The sequence below is a fragment of the Dama dama genome, chromosome 20 (assembly GCF_033118175.1).
Source record: "Dama dama isolate Ldn47 chromosome 20, ASM3311817v1, whole genome shotgun sequence".
Lineage (NCBI taxonomy): Eukaryota > Metazoa > Chordata > Mammalia > Artiodactyla > Cervidae > Dama > Dama dama.
Window position 1 is genome coordinate 98,857,319 of NC_083700.1, and position 20,679 is coordinate 98,877,997.

Below are 20,679 nucleotides of genomic sequence, written 5' to 3' on the forward strand. Positions count from 1 at the left end.
GACGCAGAGAAGCCTGACCCCACGGGGCCACAGCTGGTGACGCTAAATGGGTCACTGTAGACCTATCAAGGCCCTCCCCCACCCCTCACCTCTGCATTAGACTTAGGGGTGGAGAGGCTAGAGTTCCGAGGGTAAGGAGCTTACACCCAGCGTGACAGCTAATCGCCTGCACAAGGCCTCAGTCTAGGTCACCGAGCCCTGAGCAGCCCCCACCTCACACACTCCTCCACTCCTCCCATCAGGTACTCAGTTGACAAGGTCACATCCCTAATACGTCTCAGCCCCGAGGGGCAGAGGCAAGGGGTCAGCCCCTCCCCGCCTCCCTTCCAGCTCTGCCACCAGAACGCCTGGAGGAGATGTTCTCCAGCATCCAGAGTCTTGGGGTGGGGGCGGGCCCAGACGGAGAGCCTGAATTTCCTCTTGGACTGTGCTGGCGAGGACCTGGCTGAGATCACAGAGACTTCCTTCCCTGAGTTGAGAGACACGGCGGGGAGCGGATGGGCCCTGCTGGTCTGGATCTCCCAGTCCTCAGGGCCCCTGAACATGACCACGAGGAGAGGAACAGGCCTATGTTTTGAAGCAATAAAAGACTTTAAAGCAGTCCCACCCCACTCCCATCCTGTCTGGCCTGGTTGCTATGGTGATGCCCCAGTTGCTCCAGAGGCGGCTGCTGGTCCTTGAAGTGGGGTTGGTGGGGGCTGTGGATCCTGAGCTGAAGTGGGCTGGGGTGAGAGGTCAGCACTGTCTGGGAACATTCCTGGCTCTGGTGGGGGCCGACAGCACAAGGCTCCTCTCCTTGCCTGCTTCTCTCAGCTCACACGCCATCTCTACCTGCTCCCCTCACCCTCCAGCCCCCACTTCTTCTGCTGCTCCCTAAAAGGTGCCATCCTGGAGTCTGAACCCACCTAGATCTCAACTCCAGGAGTGAGGTTCTGGTGTGATGGTGGATCGCAGGGCCCAGGTATATAGGACGCGGTGAGGAACTCAAGCGTGTTGCCCCAGGTAAGGGCTCAGAGAGACCACTGGGGAGAAAGTGGGGGTGGTGTGGGGATGAAGGCTCAGCATAAAGCTTCTGGAAACAGTCCAGGCAAGACATCATCAGCAGGGCTCAGACATGCTCTCAGCATGGTGGGGGTGGGGGGGTGTCCTCACGGGGCCAGGACCCAAACATCGTCAGGGCTTGGGTGCGGATCTGTGCTCATGTCTCCCTTCAGTGGTAATTTATTACTAAGAACAATTGTTCAAGTACCAAAAATCAGCTGGGCAACTTCTTGAATGTGTGAATTAAAAGGGCTTTAAAGTCATTTCCATTCCTAGAGGCTTCTCCTAACCCTTCTGAGGTTGAGTTTTCTTACCTATAAAATGACAATCATAGTTTCTAGCCTGTAGAATCATTGTGAGGACTAAATGAGAAAATGAATATAAAGTTAACACAGTACTCAACAAATAATTGCTTTTTAAAAAGGGTGTTTAGAAACAGGAGAGATGGGATGAGAAGGAGTGCCAGTAATTACAGATAGACCAGCCAGACAACTGGCCGATGTCATCGCTCCTGGAGGCAGGAGCTACGAGGGATCAATTTTTCTTCTCATGAAGGAAGACCAGGCCATACGGGGCGAAGGTGACAAGGTGAACACTCCACAAGGGAAAGAAATGCCGCCAGGCACACCGTAAAAATGAGGAAAATCTGTGATTTCTTTGCGTTGTGATGGCAGCAGTAAAAGAAGCTTATTCTCTAATAGTATATTAATATTGACAAGGAAAAAATAAAGTCTCCTTTTTTAAAAAAAATGAGATAAAATTAACATATAACACTGCGTACATTTAAAGGGACCACATATTAATTTGATACATCTATAGATTGCAGTGTGATAGCCATTGTAGCATTAGCTAACACCTCTATCATTTTATATAATCATTATTATTATAGGGACAATTAAGATCTAGTTTCTTAGCAAGTTTTAAAATACAGTTTTGTCCTTTTTTAAGTAAAACTCTAAATCAGTGGTTCTCAAAGTTTTTTATCTTAGGACCCTTTACACTTAAAAGTAATTTAGGACATTACTGTATAGCATCTTAAAGGTCCATGGCTCAGATGGTAAAGAATCTGCCTGCAATGGATGATTTAGTCCATTAAACCCAGGTTTAGTCCCTGGGTCTGGAAGATCCTGGAGGAGGGCATGGCAACCCACTTCAGTATTCTTGCCTAAAGAATCCCATGGACAGAGAAGCCTGGAGGGCTACAGTCCACTGGGTTGCAAAGAGTCAGACACAACTGAGTGATTAATACTTCCTTTCACTGTATAGCACAGGGAAACCTGCTAATGTTATGTGGCAGCCTGGATGGGAGGGGAGTTTGGGGGAGAATGGATACATGTATATGGATGGTTGAGTCCCTTTGCTGTCCATCTGAAACTATCGCAACACTGTTAATTGGCTATCAGTTCAGTTCAGTTCAGTCACTCAGTCGTGGGGACTCTTTGCAACCCCATGAACCGCAGCACGCCAGGCCTCCCTGTCCATCACCAACTCCTGGAGTTTACTCAAACTCACGTCCATCAAGTCAGTGATGCCATCCAGCCATCTCATCCTCTGTCATCCCCTTCTCCTCCTGCCCCCAATCCCTCCCAGCATCAGGGTCTTTTCCAATGAGTCAACTCTTAGCATCAGGTGGCCAAAGTACTGGAGTTTCAGCTTCAGCATCAGTCCTTCCCATGAACACCCAGGACTGATCTTTAGGATGGACTGGTTGGATCTCCTTGCAGTCCAAGGGACTCTCAAGAGTCTTCTCCAACACCACAGTTCAAAAACAACAATTTTTCGGTGCTCAGCTTTCTTCACAGTCCAACTCTCACATCCATACATGACCACTGGAAAAAGTACTTCAATATAAAATAAAAAGTTTTTTTTTAATCGAGGACACACAAAAATTTTTGTTTGAGTTTTATCTGTTGATATTCATATTGATTCATACTGATCCTCATACCTGCTTTTGTATTCAATCTGTTGCAGTAAATGGTTTTGGTTGCAAGATGAGAAGGAAACTCAGCTTCACAATATATGTAGTTGGAAAAGAGAGAAGTTAACAGTCTTTCCGGGCCTCCCAGGTGGCTCAGCAGTATGGACTCCACCTGCCAATGCAGGAGACATCAGTTTGATTCCTGGGTTGGGAAGATCCTCTGGAAAAGGAAATGGCAACCCATTCCAGTATTCTTGCCTGGAGAATCCCATGGACAAAGGAGCCTGGAGGGCTACAGTTGAAAAAGGTTCGAAAAAGAGTCGGACGCGACTGAGCCACCAAACACCAAACAACTATAGTCTTTTAGTTTGCTGTGGCTGTTCCTCCTTGATACGACACCAAAACTCAACAGGTGTCTTTTCTTAAACATTAGTGACAGTGTGGAATCTGAAACTATATCAACGAACCGATTATATTCTATTAAAATCCACTGGTCTGTCTTGCATTTTGAATGGGTCTTTTAACTGTGCGTGTTTCTGTAACTCGTACCCTCGTCATTTGGAAAATACTGGTTCACTGAGTTAGTTATCAGATCTTCAAAATGTTGACACATCTCATTATACACAATAACCAACAACCAACAAAACAAAAATCCAAACAAACAGAAAAGCCTGTACATTCATTAATGTCATTACCAATCTCATCAAACTTGGGAAGCTTTCAAACTCACGGTAGCAGATGGAAGTTTTCCAAACTCTAATTTTCACTTGAAAGCTCTAATTGTATCACTGACCAAAACACTAATAGTTTTCTTCCCTTGAAGTGACAGGCTCACTTCATTCACTTTTGAGAAAATCATGCCAAAAACTCAAGTCTGAATAACTATTTTTGTCATGTGCTCTTTTAAGTGAAAGTAGCCAGTCAGTGAGAAAAGTGACTTTCACCTCACAACTCAATTGTTTTGAGTGTTTTTTCCTGGAGATAACTATCATACTTCTATATGCACACTTCCTCTTTGTCACATGAAATGTTGAAAAGATGTAGTCAAGAGTTGAGATTTATAATAAAGTTTATAATTTTGTTGCTTTATCAACAGCAAAATCGGCCTTTCCTTCTTTTTTTCGTACTGAGCTTGCGCAGTGGCAGAAAAAAAAAAAGAGAGAGACTGCTGGTACAGTCGGGAGCCACACCTTGGTTCCTATTTGGTGCCAGCAGTTCTACCCACAGCTGCCCTCTGTCATCAATGCAAATATCAACCAAGAGAAAATGGCAAAGAACAATTTAGTAGCATGAACATCATCTTTGCCTTGTAGATCTGGAGACCCCCAGGGATCTGTGAACAAGACCTGGAGAACAGATAAGAACTGACACTTGAATTCAAATGAAAGAATTAGAATAGCTATATTTACTTTTCTTTTTTAAATGATTTTTTAATGGAGTTATCACTCAAAGGTTTATAAAACGCTCTCCCAAATATCCTATGGAAAAAAAAAATGAAGGCCAATTCCACTGGCAGCACTATTTGCTTTACTTCCTCCAAAAAAAGTGGGGGAGAGGGGAGGATTAAGAACCGGGAGGCCCAAGGGAGTGTATCAGGCATGTGGAGCCATCCATCAAGAGTGTCATGGTGAGCACACACAGTCCTGGGACCACAGAGGCAAGCGGTGCTGGGAACTCAGGGCCCTCGGTCAGCTTCCCCCACACAATCTCGCTAACTAGCCACACACCCCTCCACAACAGTCACACACACACACACACAGCTGCACTCTGCCATGGCTAATTTCACACAACATAAGCGACCAGCCTAACTATGGTTACACTCACACAATACAGTCATACAGCCACGCAAAACACCTCCATGGTCAAACACCCAACCTCACTATGCTCAAAACCAAGTCACACGATTTTGTATTCACAGTTAAAGAATTTCAGTGAGCACACACCCAAGCATCGCTGCAATCCAGTTATCAGTATGGCACATGAAACTTTGACTGGGTCACTGCACGACCGTGTGTGTACATTGCTCGCAAGGTGAGAGCATAGGTTTTGGAGACTGGCCAACCTGGGTTCAAGTTCAGGTTCTACCACTTATTAGTTCTTTCACCTTGAGCAAATTATTTAACCTGCCTGAGCCTCAGTTCTAGAAAATGGGGATAATTCCTACCTTGGAAACATGATGTGAGGAAGGTGTAAAGACAGATGTGCCCTAAGGATAGGCTGTAACTGCCATGGATGGATTTTGTCACCAGAGGGCACCAGGGCTCCAAGATGTCAGTGTGGGACGCTGGAAGAAATCCTGCCAGGAAGACCAGGATTCCTGGGGAATCTGGAGTCAAGTGCAGACTGGGATGGGGTGGGGATGGGGCTGCACAGACTCTGGAAACCCCAGCAAGGCCCAGGCCAGCCGGGAGCTGCTCCTGGGCCAGGTGGGTCCCTGATAGGATCCCGGCCTTCCCTAGGAAGGAGGATGAGCTCTTACTATGTACCAGGCCCTCTTCCGTGCCTACTTCACCCTGTTTAATCCCCTACAACTGTACTATGATTGGTAGTCACTACTGATAGTCTTCTCTTGAGGAATAGTGAGGAAAGCGAGGTTCCAGTTTACCTGGCTATCAAGTGGAAGTCCTGGGATAAGAATGCAGGCGGCCATGGTTGTCTTGGGGACCCCTCCCACTCCCTTTCTGGGGCTCTGCCAGGGCTCCCTGACCCTGGCTGTCTTCCCTGGAGCTCAGCCAGCCCCAGCTGACCCTTTCCCCTCTTCCAGCCTGCTCCTGGCCTGCTCCCTGAGCTAGCCCACGGGTAAGAGGCTTATCAGGCATGTGGGGGAGACTGATAAGGCAGGGCCCCCCAGTAAACCTTATCCAGCTTCGCCATCCTCAGCTGCTGGGAGTTGTGGGGTGCTGCCAGCAGATGGAGACCCACCCACTCGGGCCGGCAGACCCCACCCACTTGGGGCCCCAGTGTCACTCCCCATCATGTCACAGCTCCCTGTGATGTCATCACTGGTAGGCACATCATGGCTTTCTTCCTCCTCCCAGTCTGAAAGGGTTACTCAGACAGGACCCGGGGAAGTGGAGTCAGACAGGAGCCTTACCCAGGCTCCAGGTCAGTGAGCTGGGTTGGGCTGGACTGGGAGGAGGGGGTGGTGTCTCAGGATTCTCCCCAGGGTGGATGGCTATTTTTGGTGTTGGCTGCTCCACTTATAGCCACTCCTCCCAATCCAAGGAGGCTCTGGGTTCAGCGGGGGCAGGGGCAGTGGGAGGAATCTCTCATCCTTCAACAGGACGGCTCTGGGTGTCAGCCTCTAGCCCAGGACTAGCCTTCTGCTCCTCACAAGGAGGCCTGATCCAGCGGAATGGGGACCTTACCTCCACCCCTTACGAAAGCAGAGAGGCAGAGACGGCCTGATGGATAGACATAGTGAGCCCCGCTCTGACCGTCAGACACATCAACTTGCTGACGGTCTGTGCTCACAGCCTGACATCCACGCTCTTGCAGGCCAGAAGCCATTCATTCTCACAGCCAAGCCCTTGACTACACGTGGGCCTCAGAGACATGCTGTCTCACACCAGCACGTCACATAGGCTCACGTTCCCATATAGGAAAGCAGGAGCTGCCTTCCTCTCAGGGCTGAATTCCTAGAAATCAGCGCAGTTCCCAGCACAGAGTAGATGTACATTCATACGTGGTGAGTAAGTGGACATTCACTTACACGGGTCATGTGACCTGGGGTCGGGAGGGACTGGAGGAAAAGTCACCAGTCTCCATCCTACTTCAGGACAGGATGAGAGCATCAAGGAAGCATCGCTGCTGCTTCCAGCACCACCCCTGGCCCAGCTTCCGTGATGGCCCCTCCTCAGACACTGCCAGTCACTGAAGGGACCTGGGTCAACAGGGCCACCACTCCCCCACTCCAGATTCCTTTCCGGTGAATTGGCACTCTGAGCGCTGGATGTTAGGAACCCCAGAGGCCTAGACATGAGGCGCTCTGGGCATTTAGGGCCTCTGGGTGCTGGGAACTCTAGGTTTCAAGTTCGCTATGGTGTTCATAGCTCTGGCACCCTTGGCGTTGGGAATCCTGGATTTTGAGAGCTCTAAGGTATTTAGAAATCTGAACACTGAATGCTCTGGACATCAGGGCTGTACCCCAGACAGGCCAAAGTCAATGTTTCCAATTCTCTCTTTCTAATTTTACCTGCAGCTGCTGAGATCCAGCCTGGGCCCCTGCTCTGATTCCTGTAATTGGCTCATGCTGCCCACCTGGACCAGGGCCAGAGTAAGCACAGCAGGATGGCCTGAAGGGCACATGGAGCCTAGAGGCAGCTCTTGGCTCTGGAACCAACCTAGATCCCTCCCTTGCATTGGGACAGGATAGGGAAGGTGCTAGGCTCTGACCACTAGGCTTTCAAGGGAGGAAGAATCTGAGAGCAGAGCCCAGGTGGGTTTCTGCAGCTCCTGAGGCTGGGGCTTCAAGCCTGGTCAGCCCAGGCTGTACCTCAAAGCAATGTCCACCCTCCCCCCACTTCTTCCCAGGATCTCCCCGCATCCCTCCACCAAGTGCCCAGTGCTGCCAGCTCCTACAGTGCCTTCCAGAAGTGGCCCACCCTGGCCTGATCCTGCATCCCACCAGACACGACCTAAGCACACCCTGTGCCACTCGACAGAGGCCTTGCTTCTTCGGGCTGATGATGACAAGTGAAACCAGTCAGCACCAGGGCATCTGACGTGGACCCAGCCCTCCCAGGAAATAGCACTGCAACAGGAGGCTCCTGAGACACGCCTTAGACCACAGTGGGTGGGGCCCGGCCGCTGCCTGTCCTCTTGCTGCCCTGCTCAGGAAGAAGCCAGCCAGTGAGATGTATGACCCCATTGGTCCTCCCCTCTGTCCTCTGGCCTGATCCCCCTCCTCTCCCGATGGTGGCTCAGGCTGGCCATGCCCTTCCCATCCTGTGGGCCAGCGGTCTAGGGTGGGGAGCTCACGGTGGGGGTGAAGCCATCTCGGCTCTGACCTGGGCTAGGCCCAAACCTGCCTCCCTTGGGGCCTTATTCTGGTTGGAAGAAAACAGGCGCTTTAATCTCTGAATCGCGGAGATAGATGATTTTTCAAACCAGAATCTTTCTCCTAAGCTTTTCCTCAGGACTCACCTCATTGTGCATCTGCTTGAAGTCCTTTCTGGATCAAAATGGGTAAAATGCACAGATCTATAAGTCTCCGTATGTATGCAAATATACTTTGTGTGATGTCATCAGTCTAGCAAAACCCATGTGGGCAACATCACCAACTTTCCTAAATCCCCAGGGAAAATCTATTTCCCCCACCCCATGGACTAAAGTGTGAGACCCCTGGGATTCATCCCAAATGCACCTTCTCCCTGACTCAGGACTGAGCCCTGAGCTCTCCTCCCCTTAGCTTCTTCCAATCCCAGCCCACTCCCCACCCCCGCTCCCGCTTCACGTGGAGTCCTTAGAGTAGGGTGGCCATGTTGGTCCCAGAAGCTTCACTGACACGCAGTGCTCTCTTCTCAGGGGCCCCCAGCCCCAGTCTACTCCTTCAAGGGGAACGGAGGCCATTGTCCCACCCTCCTATTCTTCCCTGTCCCCAGTCCATTCCATGAAGGATCTTCCAGCAGCCTCCATCCTGTCTTCCCTGTGTGGCGGCCCTTTATGACAAGCCCCAGCAGGAGGGAGGGAGAGACCAGAAAGAGAAGTTATGTCCCAGCAGGAGAGGCAGAGGGAGGGAGGCTTGGATCACAGGGGCCCAGTCCCCAGAGTCGGGCCCACACGCACACTGAGACCCAGGGCTTCTTCAATGCACAGTCACTGCCCCCCAAACACAGATCCATCTACACAAATCCACAAGAGCTGGGGGCATGGGGGCCACAGGCTGCTCAGGAAGAGGACACACACACGTAAGACACCTGCGGTTCATTCAATACAAATCACAAACAAGCTGCAGAATACAAATCACAAACCTGCAAGGCTGGAGACAAAGTAAAAGCGAAAATAATCTTGCTGATGAGAATAACGCCTCCAAATCTGTTCTGACCAAGCCTCTAATGTGAATAGGTTATAAGTTCTGAGTGGTTGGGGCCTGGAGAAGCCTGGTGGAATGGACTGGCATTCCTTGGCAGGAAGTGTCTGTGCCTGATACCTGCTATCTTGTTCAGAGCCTCTGTAAATTAATAAAGTGGAATCTCACTTGTCAACTGATCTTAATGAGTTTGGCATGTGTCAATCAGCTTCTTGGAGGGTGACTATCCCCAGGGAACAAAGAAAACTGGTTTCCTGGGAAGACAACAGTGAGACAGACTCAGGGTGCAGAGAAGAGACTGGTCCCCTTTCTGAGCAGATGCTGGGGAGACAATAGTCCCCTGACAGCCAGTACTAACTGGCCCTTCTCCTTGAAAGCTGGTGGCCTCAAGACAAGCAAATGTGGGAGCCCCTTTCCACCAACTGCCAAGCTTTGCTGCTCAGAGGCAGCCTGGAGCAAGGTGTTTTGTTTATTTTGTAGGACAGGAAACTGAGGCTCAGCAAAGCTCCCTTTAGCAAAGTTTCTTTTAGCTAGGATTGGAACCTCCGCATGCTTCCCCAGGGTGAGAACACAGGGCCCAGGTTGGTGTCTGCAGCCCTTGTAATACAACAACCCCTGTGCGTGCTATGTCGTTTTAGTAGCGTCCAACTCTTTGCGACCCAATGGACTGTAGCCCACCAGGCTCCTCTGTCCATGAGATTCTCTAGGTAAGAATACTACAGCGAATTGCCATGCCCTCTTCCGCGGGATCTTCCCAACACAAGGATAGAACCCGAGCCAGTGTAGGTTTGATCAAACCAGTGAGAGGGTCCGTGGAGAAAGGACCCCCAAGCCCTCCAGTTCCAAGGAGCAGGACCCAGGCCTTACCCAGCTGTGCCCACAGTCCCCAGCGGCACCGCTCCAAAGGGGATGGAATTTGCTCAGATTTCTCTCTAGGGGGAACGCAGGCGCAGAAGGCCGGGGGCCTGGCAGGCTAACTCCAGCCCCAGTCCCCCAAGTGCCCCAGGCCTTTCTGGCTTCATTCCAGCCTAGCCGAAGGGGACGACATCTACTTCCTCCAAGGGCCCCAGCTGGAGGGCAGCGAGGATGGGGCGGAGCAGGGGGCTCCGTTGCAGAGCCCACTCCCAGGGGTTCCTGGGGTTCAATCGTCGGAAAGCTTGGAGCAACTTGTAATTTTATTCCCTGGGAGGAGGAGCCTGAGAAGTCGGCCGGGTGGGGGTGGGGATGAGATTGGGGTGGGGGGGTGGGGTGGCGTGGATGGGCAGGGCGGCCAGGGGAGCTGCTCCGAAAGGGGAGGGACTTGGCTAGGTCTCCCCAGCCTTCTTCACTCTCCAAACTTTCACCAAACTCTTGGCCCCCGCCTCCCCGAAACCAAAACACAACAAACTCAGGAGGAGCGGCGAGCAGCTCGGCGGGGCGGGCAGACTCGCGGCGGCACAGAGCCTCAAGAGGCTGATGCAACTTTCCCTTTAAGAGAGCCACCTGGGCGCACCGCGGCGCGGACCCAGCTCGCCTGGGCCGGGGGCTGCAGCATGGTAAGCGGCCGTGGGAGGGGGCGCTGCGGCCCGGCCTCTTTCTGTCCTGCCGTCTGTCTGGGCGTCTAGTGGCTCCACGGGGCTGAGCCCCAGGGAGAGCGAGCGAGCGAGTGTGTGTGATCGCGCATGCATGCGGGCATCTGTGGATGAGAGTGGGTGCACGCGTGGGGATGTCTGTCTCGCCGGAAAGGTCGGGTAGGTGCGTGCGTCTGGGTGTCACCGCTGTCACCAAGGAGCTGCAGCGGGCGGAACGGCGGCACGGGGCGGCGGCGGCGGCAGGGTTGGGGGTGGGGGTGCCTGCTCCTGGAGGAAGGGGAGCTGCGTGCCGATGCCGGTTTAGTCCCAGGCGGCGGGCGCGTGAAAGTGCCGGCAGCTCCGGAACCAGAGCGTCTGTACAAGGCGCCAGTGGGTCTGCGCGCTGGGGCCTGCGGATGCCGGGAACCGGCGGGCCGGGTCTGCGCCCCGCATGCGGGCTCCTGCTCTCCATCTTCTCGCCGGCCGCCGGCCGGCCTGGCTGCCTATCTGACCCCTCCAGCCGGCCGGCCTCCCTATCTGCTCGCCCACTCGCCGGTCGGGTGCGGGTTCCCGCGCGCCCAAAGGTCCTGGGAAACCGTGCCAGGGAGCCTCGGGCCCTCGGACCCTTGTCTGCGGCTCCCGGCTCTGGGAAGGGGCTACGGCCGCGGTGTTCCCGGGCGGTTGCTCTCCCGGGAAGAATCCGCGCCCTCCCCACCCCAAGCTTCATTCCGGGTGCGCGTAAAGCGGGCCCGTGCGGCCGCAGGTGAGGGTAGGGGCCTAGCCGCCCGGGGCGCCCCCCTCAGCCGGTGCCCCGCACCCCGCAGACAACGGCCGGCAGGAGCAGACCGCGAGGCTGGGGCCGGGCGGGAGGGGGGCTTTCCCGGAGGGCCGGGAGGGGCCCGAGCCGGCCCGGGGGCGGGGCAAGGGGGCGGGGACCTGGGCGCCCCGGTACTTTTCCACCGCAGGGGCCGGGGGGCGGGGTCACCGCCCCCACACCAGCCGAGAGGCCCACACGTGGCGGCTGATGTAACGCCCCCTCCCGACACCTCGCACCCGGATTAAGCCGAGCGCGCCGGCTTCGAGGAATCCGGGCTGTCCAGGCAGTGCTACAGCTTCGAAAGCGACCTCGCCTTTTCCTGCCGCTCAGGGCCCTCTTCTCAGCGGACCGGCCGCTTCTTAAAGGAGCCGCGCCCCCTTTCGGGCCAGTTCTCCGCAGGCCACGCCCCCTCGCTGGCCACTCTTAAAGGAGCCGCGTCCTCGTCTCTGACAGCTCTCTCAGAACGCCTAGGTCTGTTTCTTTGCTGAAACAAGCCTGATGCTGCAGCCGCTAGAAGATAAAGGCTGGGGGGCCTAAGAGTGGAGAAGGAGAGAAGGGCCTGAGAGGCTAAATAACCCCAAAGTGAGGGAGTGTCAGAAGATTGGAGGATAGTGGGTGAGAGGGGACTGGTTCTAGGAAGGGACTAATGGGCTACACTGAGCATGCCCAGGTGTTTCCAAGCACCGCAGAGAAAACGCCCCCTTAACTCGGCCTACGCTGCGACTTCGGCTCAGTGCCCAGCTCTGAGGATGCAGAAGGATCACACCTCTGCCCTGGGATTTCTCCAGCTGGTGGGGAAGGCAGATTTGGACACAAGTAATCATGCTACAACGGCTGCGTGTGAGGAACGTGTTGATCAGATGTACACTGCTTGCATTGGGGGTCACCGGGGGGCACAGTGGAAAGACTGCAAATGGAAGAGAAAAGAAGGCTTCTTGGTGGTAATGGCTTTGGAACAGGTTTTGAAGATGGGTGGGGTATATACAGATGGAAATGGGGACAAGGGTGCTCAAGGAAGGGGGAATTGCCTAAGGAAAGACATGAAGGCCAGAACCCTCTGGGGATGCTGGATAGTCCCACATGGCCCGCAGGTGGCCGTAAGTGGCTGTAGATAGCTGATTTTGGCTCTAGGCAGAACTAAGGGCCCTTCCCCACTCCCACAGCCCCTCCCCTCCCTCCATCACAGTGAATGGGAAATTGCGCTTCCTCTTCTTTCTCCTAAACTGTGAGGTTCTTGAAGGCAGGGAAAGAACCTGTCACCTTTCCATCCCCAGCAATGACTTCAAGGCTTGGCCCGCATGGACCCTTAAAATTGATTGGCCTGACGGTCCTGTTTGGAGGACAGGAAGACTGAGCAGTGGGACAGTGAAGATGGACCAGCTCCTGTGACTCTCCTCTCCCTGTCCTCCCTTGGGTGGCTCACAGGCAGTTTGAACCCAGCTCACCCAACCTAGCTCATCCTCTCCCCACTCCAAACCTGCAGCATGCCCTGCATTTCTGTCCCTGGAATGGGCACTGGCTTCTTCCTATTATGCCAATAGAAACCAGAGACCCCTCCTTATCCCTCACCCCCAAGTCCAATGCATCACCAAGTCCTACCAATGTTACCTTCTATATTTTTCTCAAATCCGTGTACCTCTCCCCACCCCGTCATCACCTTCCTGAGCCAAGCCCCCTCATTCCTGGCCTGGCCTATTCCTAATCAATTTCCTTTCTTCCCCTCTCCCTTCCCTCCAGTCCTTTCTCTATTCTAATCTAGGTTGGCGTTTTCAAAATGCACACACCACCAATTGCTCCTCCTCACAGTTACAATTCTGATTTAAAGACTTCAGTGGCTGTCATTGCCCTCAGGATAAAGATCAAAACAAGGCCCCATAGACCCTGACCTTCCTTTTGCATCCACCTTCATCTCTGGCCACTTTCTCCCTCACTCTCTGAGCCCCAGGCTCCTGGTCTTTTTCTGTATTATTTCATTTGCTTGAATCTCCCTTCCTCTTCTGTTGCTCACTGTTGCCTAATCATCCCCCTCTGACTCTTAAACATCACTTCCTCAGGAAAGTCCTCTAACTCTCAGACAAGGCCAGGCCTCACTGGTGTAGACTCTGGTAAAGAGGATCTTTCACTTTCGCACCCTTTATCATAGGCTCTAATTATACGTATTTGAGTCACCGGTTTCACTCGTTTCCACCCAGCCTGTAAGCTGCAGGAGGCCAGAGACAAGAGTTCATGGTGCCCAGCACAGGTCTGGCCCAGAGCAAGCCTGAAATAAATATTTGTGAAATAAATTAATTGAACTGTGGCCAGCCCTAACTGCCTGCTGAACAATTTAGGCCATATCCTGTTGGCTGTGGAAGACTGTTGGAGGGAATCAGGGTTTTAGGACTTTGGGAAGATTAATGGATTGGAAGGGAGGAGAAAGTGGAGGGCCTGTAGAGTCGAAAATTAAGCAAAAACTTCAGAAGGTACAAAGGAAGTATAATTAGCCCCATCTTCCAGATTGAGAAAACCAAGGGTCAGAGAGGTTAAGTAACTTGCTTGAAGTCACATACCTAGTGAGTTGGCAGAGTCAGTTCCTCCTCCCAGGTCCCAGAGTCCAAGCACTTCATCACAAGCTAACCTGACTCTGACCCTCATGGCACAGATAGAGAGCTTGTCAATCGTTGCCCATAGATGGGTGAGGGGCAGGCCTGGTGCCTGGGTCATGTGGATGCCCAACCCCTATCAGAGGGCCTGACCTATCATAGACTTTCAGGTGGTACTTTTTGAATGGATGGATGGGGCCATTTAACAGAAATAGCAGAGGCAGGAGAAGTAGCAAAGCTTTGCACCCAACTCATTGTCCTGGGAGCCGCTGCCAAGCAGTCTTTTTTCCACCGAGAAAGAGAAGCACCTTGAACACAAGGGCCGTATTTGCATTCCTCAGGGATATCACCCTGTAGCCCAAGGTCCAGGACAGAGTGTCCTCAGTTTCCTCATCTGACCAGAAGGCATGATGTCCAACCTTCATTACTATCATCACTGTCGTTATTATTTATTAGCTGAAGTGTGACAGCTTTGAAAACAAGTCTAGAGTTTATAGCTTGGAGGGAGGGATGTGGTGAAAGAGGACAAGGGTATGATCACATTCCCTCTTCTCCTGGCTGCCCCCAGAAGACCAAAGCCAGGAGCAGGGACTTCTCTAGAGAGGCAGGAAACCTGGCCTGGGTGACTAACCTAAGGCAAATGGTCACAAGTCACACCCTTGCCTGGCCCTGAGGAGGTTATGCAGGACACCTGGTGACCAGGGGAAAGGCCAAAGGTAACCTGGGGTGGATTTGCATAGGCAAAGAAAAGCTGCTTCCTCCTCTTTTCTAGCTTTCCAATGACTTCCTGGCTCTGCGGGTGAACTCTTGACGTGGCTGTGGGTGGGGCCAAGTAACACAGAATAGCCTTTGCAGTAGAGTCCACTCCTTGAGAGTACCCAGAGAAGACCTCAGTCCTTCATGTGACCAGGTCCTATGAAAGGTGAACATCCTTGTCCATCTGACCATGGGTTTCCTCCCATGAGAGCATTCCTTGAGGCTCTCGAAGGTTGATTCCATTCCTGTGATGTGATTCCATTCCTGGGGCATGTCAAAAACTACCTCGTCTTGCATCTGCATCCATCCAACATCAAACCTTCAGACACCAGCAGCTGCATGGCCGTGCCTCCTGGCGAGTCTGTCTGCTCCCCACCCCCCACCGCCAGCCCTGCTTGACTTTGAAAGATCTCTTGAGCTGACCTGGCTCCTGATTCCAAGGCCTCAGTGTTAGCCATTTCGCTTCAACCCAATTCCACCAACACTTCCTGCAAGCTGAGCTGGGCACAGAGGGGTCAATAAAACACATCCAACCCCTCAGGGAACTGGCCAACGCACAGTTGACGGACATAAGCAAATATGTCTAGAGTGAGTTTATAAGGACACGATAGCACAAAACACCAAAGAGGAAGCAATTTGTTCCTTCTGGAGTGGGGGCCATGTCAGGAAAAGCTACAGAGGAGAAGTGACACTGAAGCAGGGTCCCAAAGGGTTTGTAGAATTTCACCTGGGGAGCAGGAGGCAAGGTGTTGGGCAGGGGCCCGCCTGAGCAAGGGCACGGAGGCATGCCTACACCTGCTGTGTTTGCTGTGCCCAGAGCTTCTGGTCCAAGTTAGTGATGTAACAACAAGCCCAGATGCCTGGAGCCCAGGCTGAGCAGCACCAGGATAGGGAAGGCCCATCCTGGCCGCTTGGCCGGGGCAAGGTGGGGGAGCATGTGCTGATCCAAGCTGTCTCCCCTTCAGGGGAAAGGTTGAGGCCATTCACACAGATGATGAAGGAATTGGACCCTGTCCCAGTTCTGTGTTCATTTTTTATCTTTTATAGAATTGGGCATCTGGAGAGTCAAAAATAGACCTTTGCCCATTGGGACAGGAAGCCTGGAGACCAAGAGATCCAGGGGAAGGGTTGGGAGAAGAGTGAGGTAGGAACTGGATTGAGGGTCATCCAGAAAGGGACAGGACGGGAGGGAAGAGCGGCAGTGTTCTGGGGCCTGCACTGCCTGTCCTGGAGAGCCACACACGTCCTGCCCTGCCTTCCCCAGGCCACATCCTCACCTCATTGTCTGCTCTCTCCACAGCTCTGGAGGCCTATACTCTGAAAGGTGCTAGAAACAAAGCCTGTGAGTGTGATCTGGGACTCCAGAACCCCTAACCCACCACCACCATGGTAGGAAAAGGTGCCAAAGGGATGCTGGTGAGTACAGGGACCAGACTGCAGGGAGGTGGTGGGAGTCATGAGCACCGTCTGTCCCTTCTGGGGCCTGCTATCAGCTGCAGGAGGGCCTAGGAGGCTGCATGGGGCCCCGAGTCTGGCACTGCCAGGACTCCTGAGTGGTAGGGCTGTCTCAGGCCCAGGCAGGCAGCCCCTCACCCAGCAGGTTAGATACTGCCGTGGTTCGGAGCCCACAGCAGGCAGATTCTGCTACAGAGCCTGAAAGTCATGCAGGGAGGCAGGAAGGACACTCCCCACCCTCATCACAAGATACCCTGGAGAGCAGGCTGCAGTCAGTCCTGCCAGGCGGACTGTCCTATGGCTGACACCCCGGCACCCTCATCCAGTGCTCTGCCTGCTGTGGGGAGCATTCAGTAGGTACTGATCAAGGGGTACTCAGAGACTGATGTTTCTCATCTTCCACTCAAAAAATAGCATAGAACATTTCATGTTGAATCCTCTTGTGAGGTCTTTCAGGAAACATCCCTCTCCCCTTTCCCCAAGTCATGGCTCTTCACTGCCCGTTGCCTCAGAGCACAGGAGAGGTGGTACGAAGCAACGGGCAAGAATAGGGCCGGCTCATGGATGGATGGCTCATGGATGGGCGGAGCAGGCCAGCTTTGGAATCAGAAGCCAGGAAAATACCCCAAGGACAGTCGTTGTATTCCTTCTCTGGGGATATTGCCTCAAGAACCAGTGAGACTGGGCAGCTTCCTGGGAGGAAGCCAGTGGCTGAGCCTGGCCCTGCCCTTGGCTCCTCCCGTCCCCACATGGATTCTCCTCTTGCTGTTCTCATTTGGAGAAAGACTGATTGATCTAGGGTCTCTTGCTGAGCCCTCCTCAAACAAGCCCTATTTCTCACCAGGGATTTCTGGGACTCTTAAATCCCAGGTCTAGAGAAATGCTGTTGGGGAGGGAGCCACACAGTTGTGCTCCAGGCTCAGGACCCTCTCTCCTGCCTGGTCCTGGACTTCCAGCATCCAGCCCCTCAGGCTCGCTCTGGTCTGGCCCATTCCTAATTGGAACAAGTCTGAATGAACTAGGCTTCTCAAAGTGTTCCTGAGCCAGCCTGAACTCTTGAGTGCTCAGATGTGGGCAGAGACGGAGGTCTCAAGACCCTCATACTTGCTATCGGGGAGTAGATGCCATGATAGGATCAAGACTGGCTTTCTTCTTGCCAGAAGTGTTGGAATGGGCCTCTAGCAGAAAGTGGAGTGCGGCTCTGCCCCTCCCTCCATGGAGATTCTGAGTCCCGTGAAACTTAAGAAACCCTCTGAGTACTCACTGGCTGCTCTGCTTTCTCTGGAATGACCCTGAAAGGACTGGGGCAGGCAGGCAGGGGTGATGGGGGACCCACGTGGACAGCACAGAGAGCCTGACTCCCAAGGTCCCAGAACCCCTGCCGGGGCTGAGCTTCCCAGACCCCAGGCTCTGCCGGCCAGCCCGTCTGTAGAAGGGAATGCTGCCTGGGGACGCCCGTTCCCAGCACCAGGATGTGCCTAAAGATAGCCAGAGCGTAGTTTCCTTCGTGCCCTTTGACCTTTGACATCTGCCCGCTGCTGCTGTATCTGAGGCTCCATAGCGGGTCCCCTGGGCACCCCCAGTGGTTGCTTGAGATTCTCTTCCTGCTTCTTTCTCAGTTCTGCTTATGACCCTGGGCTACACTATTTTCAGCACTCAGTTGGAGCCAGTGCTGCCTCCATGTAGCGCTTGTCTCTGAGGAGCGCCGTCCCTCTTAGCTAACCTGGCCAGCTGTACCCGGACTTCATTCGCTGCCCATGGTCCCCTAAGGGCAGATCATGAAGGATGCTCCTTCTCTAGAGGCCACAGTGGGGCAGAGCAGAGGGAGCTGAGGACCATGTATGTAAACCAGGGGCACTTGGGCCCTCCCAGGTCTCTGACTTCTGTTGCCATTTGTGTCCTGGTATGCAGGAGTAGGCAGCTGGCCCCGGCCACGAGGTCCTCACTTCCATCCCCCTTTGCCCCAGGCTTGGGTGTGAAGACATGGGCCCACTGGGTCTCCTCAGTGTCTACCCTATGTCATCCTTGGAGCCTCTGCTGGGCTCTCCATGCGGCAGGTGCCCCATGGAGGGCAAGCCACTTCCCAGCACGTGCCCGGGCCCACATGCCTGCTGCACGTGTGTCTCCCCCCCACTCCCAGCCCAGATGGTCTCTGCCAGGCCAGCTCAGCTGCCTCCCTCACGCCTCAGCAGCTCCTAGGACAGGGCCATGCAGGAACCCAGCTGGCTGGGGTGCCTCCAAGCCTGGGAGCAGCTGGGATGCTTGGGGGCACCAGGGGTGGGGGTGGGGGTGGTTCCTTTCATGGAGACCTAGTGCCTCTATTTATATACATGTAGGGCTGGGTTGCCTGGGGCTCAGAGGACAGGGAGCTGGTAGAGAGGAGCCCAGGACAGGAGAGCCCCACTGGCTCAGCTTTAATCCCACAGTCTCACACCAAGTCCAACTCAGTCCCCTCCCCTGTGCCTGCTCCCCACTTGTATAGCATCTTGGGCAGAGAGGCCTTGGTGAGCCTCACTGGTCTCTCCCCACATCTCTGCTGCATTGGGTGTCTCTGCTACTGGGAAGTCTCCTGATGAATAAGAGCAGAGTCACCCAGGCTACGGCTCCGGGTACTGGAACATCTAAATCGTCCTAGAAGGCTTTGAAAGCACCAGAGGCCGCCTGGGGCTGCCCCGCCCTGACCTGTTCTGTTTTGCTTTGACAACTGTTTAGATACTTCTTGTCTGCAGCAGCCATCTCAGAGCCTGGTACACAGTGGATGCTCACCCAGCCCGGGTCCTGGCATGTGGCAAGTGCTCAACCAGTGTGGGCTTGACACATCCTGGGAACTCAGCAAGCACAGGCTTTGGCATACACCGGGCCCTCCCTTGGTAGAAGGCTTGTCACTTACCAGGCATGCTCTTAGCATGAGTCCCGGCACGTGACAAGTGCTCACCCAGTGGGACGTGGCACACATTGGGCGCTCACCTGGCACAGTGCCAGGCGCGCAGTGCGTGCTCACCCTGCTCAGGGCTGACCATGTCCTGGGTCCTCCCCTGGCCCAGAATTTGGCATACATGGGGCACTCATCTAGTGCAGGACCCAACAAACCACCAGGGCTCCCTGGCATGGGGCTGGCACACAGTGGGTCTGTCCCAGCACTGGACTTGGCACACACTGGGTGCCTTCCTAGTGTGGTTTGACACAGTAGGTCTTCTCCTATCTCAGGCACCAACACACAGTGGGCACTCTCCTTATATGACAAGGACTAGCACAGAGGAGGTGCTCTCCTAGCCAGGCCAGCCTGCACAATGACTGGATGATCCTAGATTCACAACTACAGCCTCCCCAGTGAAATGGACAATATGTAGATCCAGAGGAAAAGGCCCAACCTCCTCAGGCTTCCTCTCTGGACCTAGGGCCTGCCCTCCATTCCGCTTGGCCTCCCTCCTCACCCTGGCCTCTCCGGAGCCCACCGACTCAGCTCTGTGGCCTCGCCTCCCCTCACACAGCTTCCCGGCAGCCCCACCACCCCGGAGTCACAGGTCGCAAACAAAGCCCCTCGACTCCTTGACCCTCTGGAGGAATGCCCACTCTTATTAAGAAAAGTCAGAGGCGGGCTTGGGGGAGCCAGCCTCCCTGAGTGGGGCTAGAGCAGCTGGATCCCACTAATGAGGCCTCATTACGGCCAGGACCCAGCTGGGCTGCTGCCGCCTGCTGTCCCCATGGCCAGAGCCAGAGAAAGCTGTCCAGCCAGGGCTGCCTGTTCTGGGCACCCGGCCCAGGCCAGGGCAGCCAAAGCCCAGAGCCCACCCTGGGTGGAAGTGAGCATTTGGGCATCATGGGTGACTGGGCCTTCCTGGAGCCAGTGGCCCAGCCAGGGGCTTGGCCCTCAGTCTGGACTCGCAGGAAGTCAGCGGAAGTCGGCAGAGCATGTCTGGGGACCCGGCTGCGTGAGGCTGGCCTGGAAGCCGCTCAGGACTGAGGCCATTCTTTTGGGAGACTTGCTTGAGCCAAGATCAGTCCCCATCTTCTCTCCCAAAATGGACATAGTAGCATACCCACCTCGAGGGGCTGTTGGGAGGATTAAATGAGTTAATATATATTCATATGAAGTGTTTAGGACAGCGTCTGGCTCACAGTAAGCACTTAATATGTATATTATCTATGGCTATTATTAGTAATGCTCACTAGCTTCAAAGATGAGTAGATATGATCCCCATTTTAGAGATAAAGAAACTAAGACCAGATAAGTAAAGTAATTTGCCTAAGGAGATACATAGAGGGAGATCCACCAGAGCTGGGGCTGGAACCCAGGCCTGTCTGACTAGACTTTGCCCTTTAACAATAATGATGTGGGGACTCCCCTGGTTGTCCAGGGGCTAGAAGTCCATCTTGCCGTGCAGTGAACACGGGTTCGATGCAGCTGGTCAGAGAACTTAGATCCCACACGCCGCGGAGCAGCTAAGCTGTCACACCACAACTACTGCCCCCACATGCCACAGCTAGAGAGCCCATGTGCTGCAGCTTAGACCCAACGCAGCCCAATA

At 53.9% G+C, this 20,679-nt stretch overlaps 1 protein-coding gene across 3 annotated transcripts in view; it reads left to right on the plus strand.

The window, feature by feature from the left end:
- Positions 1-10,287: 10,287 nt before the first annotated feature.
- SLC6A9 (solute carrier family 6 member 9) overlaps positions 10,288-20,679 on the plus strand; it is a 31,812-nt gene continuing 21,420 nt past the window's right edge. Inside the window, exons 1-2 of one of the 3 annotated variants that reach the window (XM_061122127.1) lie at positions 10,288-10,525; positions 15,996-16,111. In XM_061122127.1, coding sequence (XP_060978110.1) covers positions 16,082-16,111 — 30 coding nt within the window. In that variant the 5' untranslated portion in view covers positions 10,288-10,525; positions 15,996-16,081. The remainder of the gene's footprint in view (positions 10,526-15,995; positions 16,112-20,679) is intronic. The other 2 variants (XM_061122126.1, XM_061122128.1) reach the window with 2 other exon arrangements.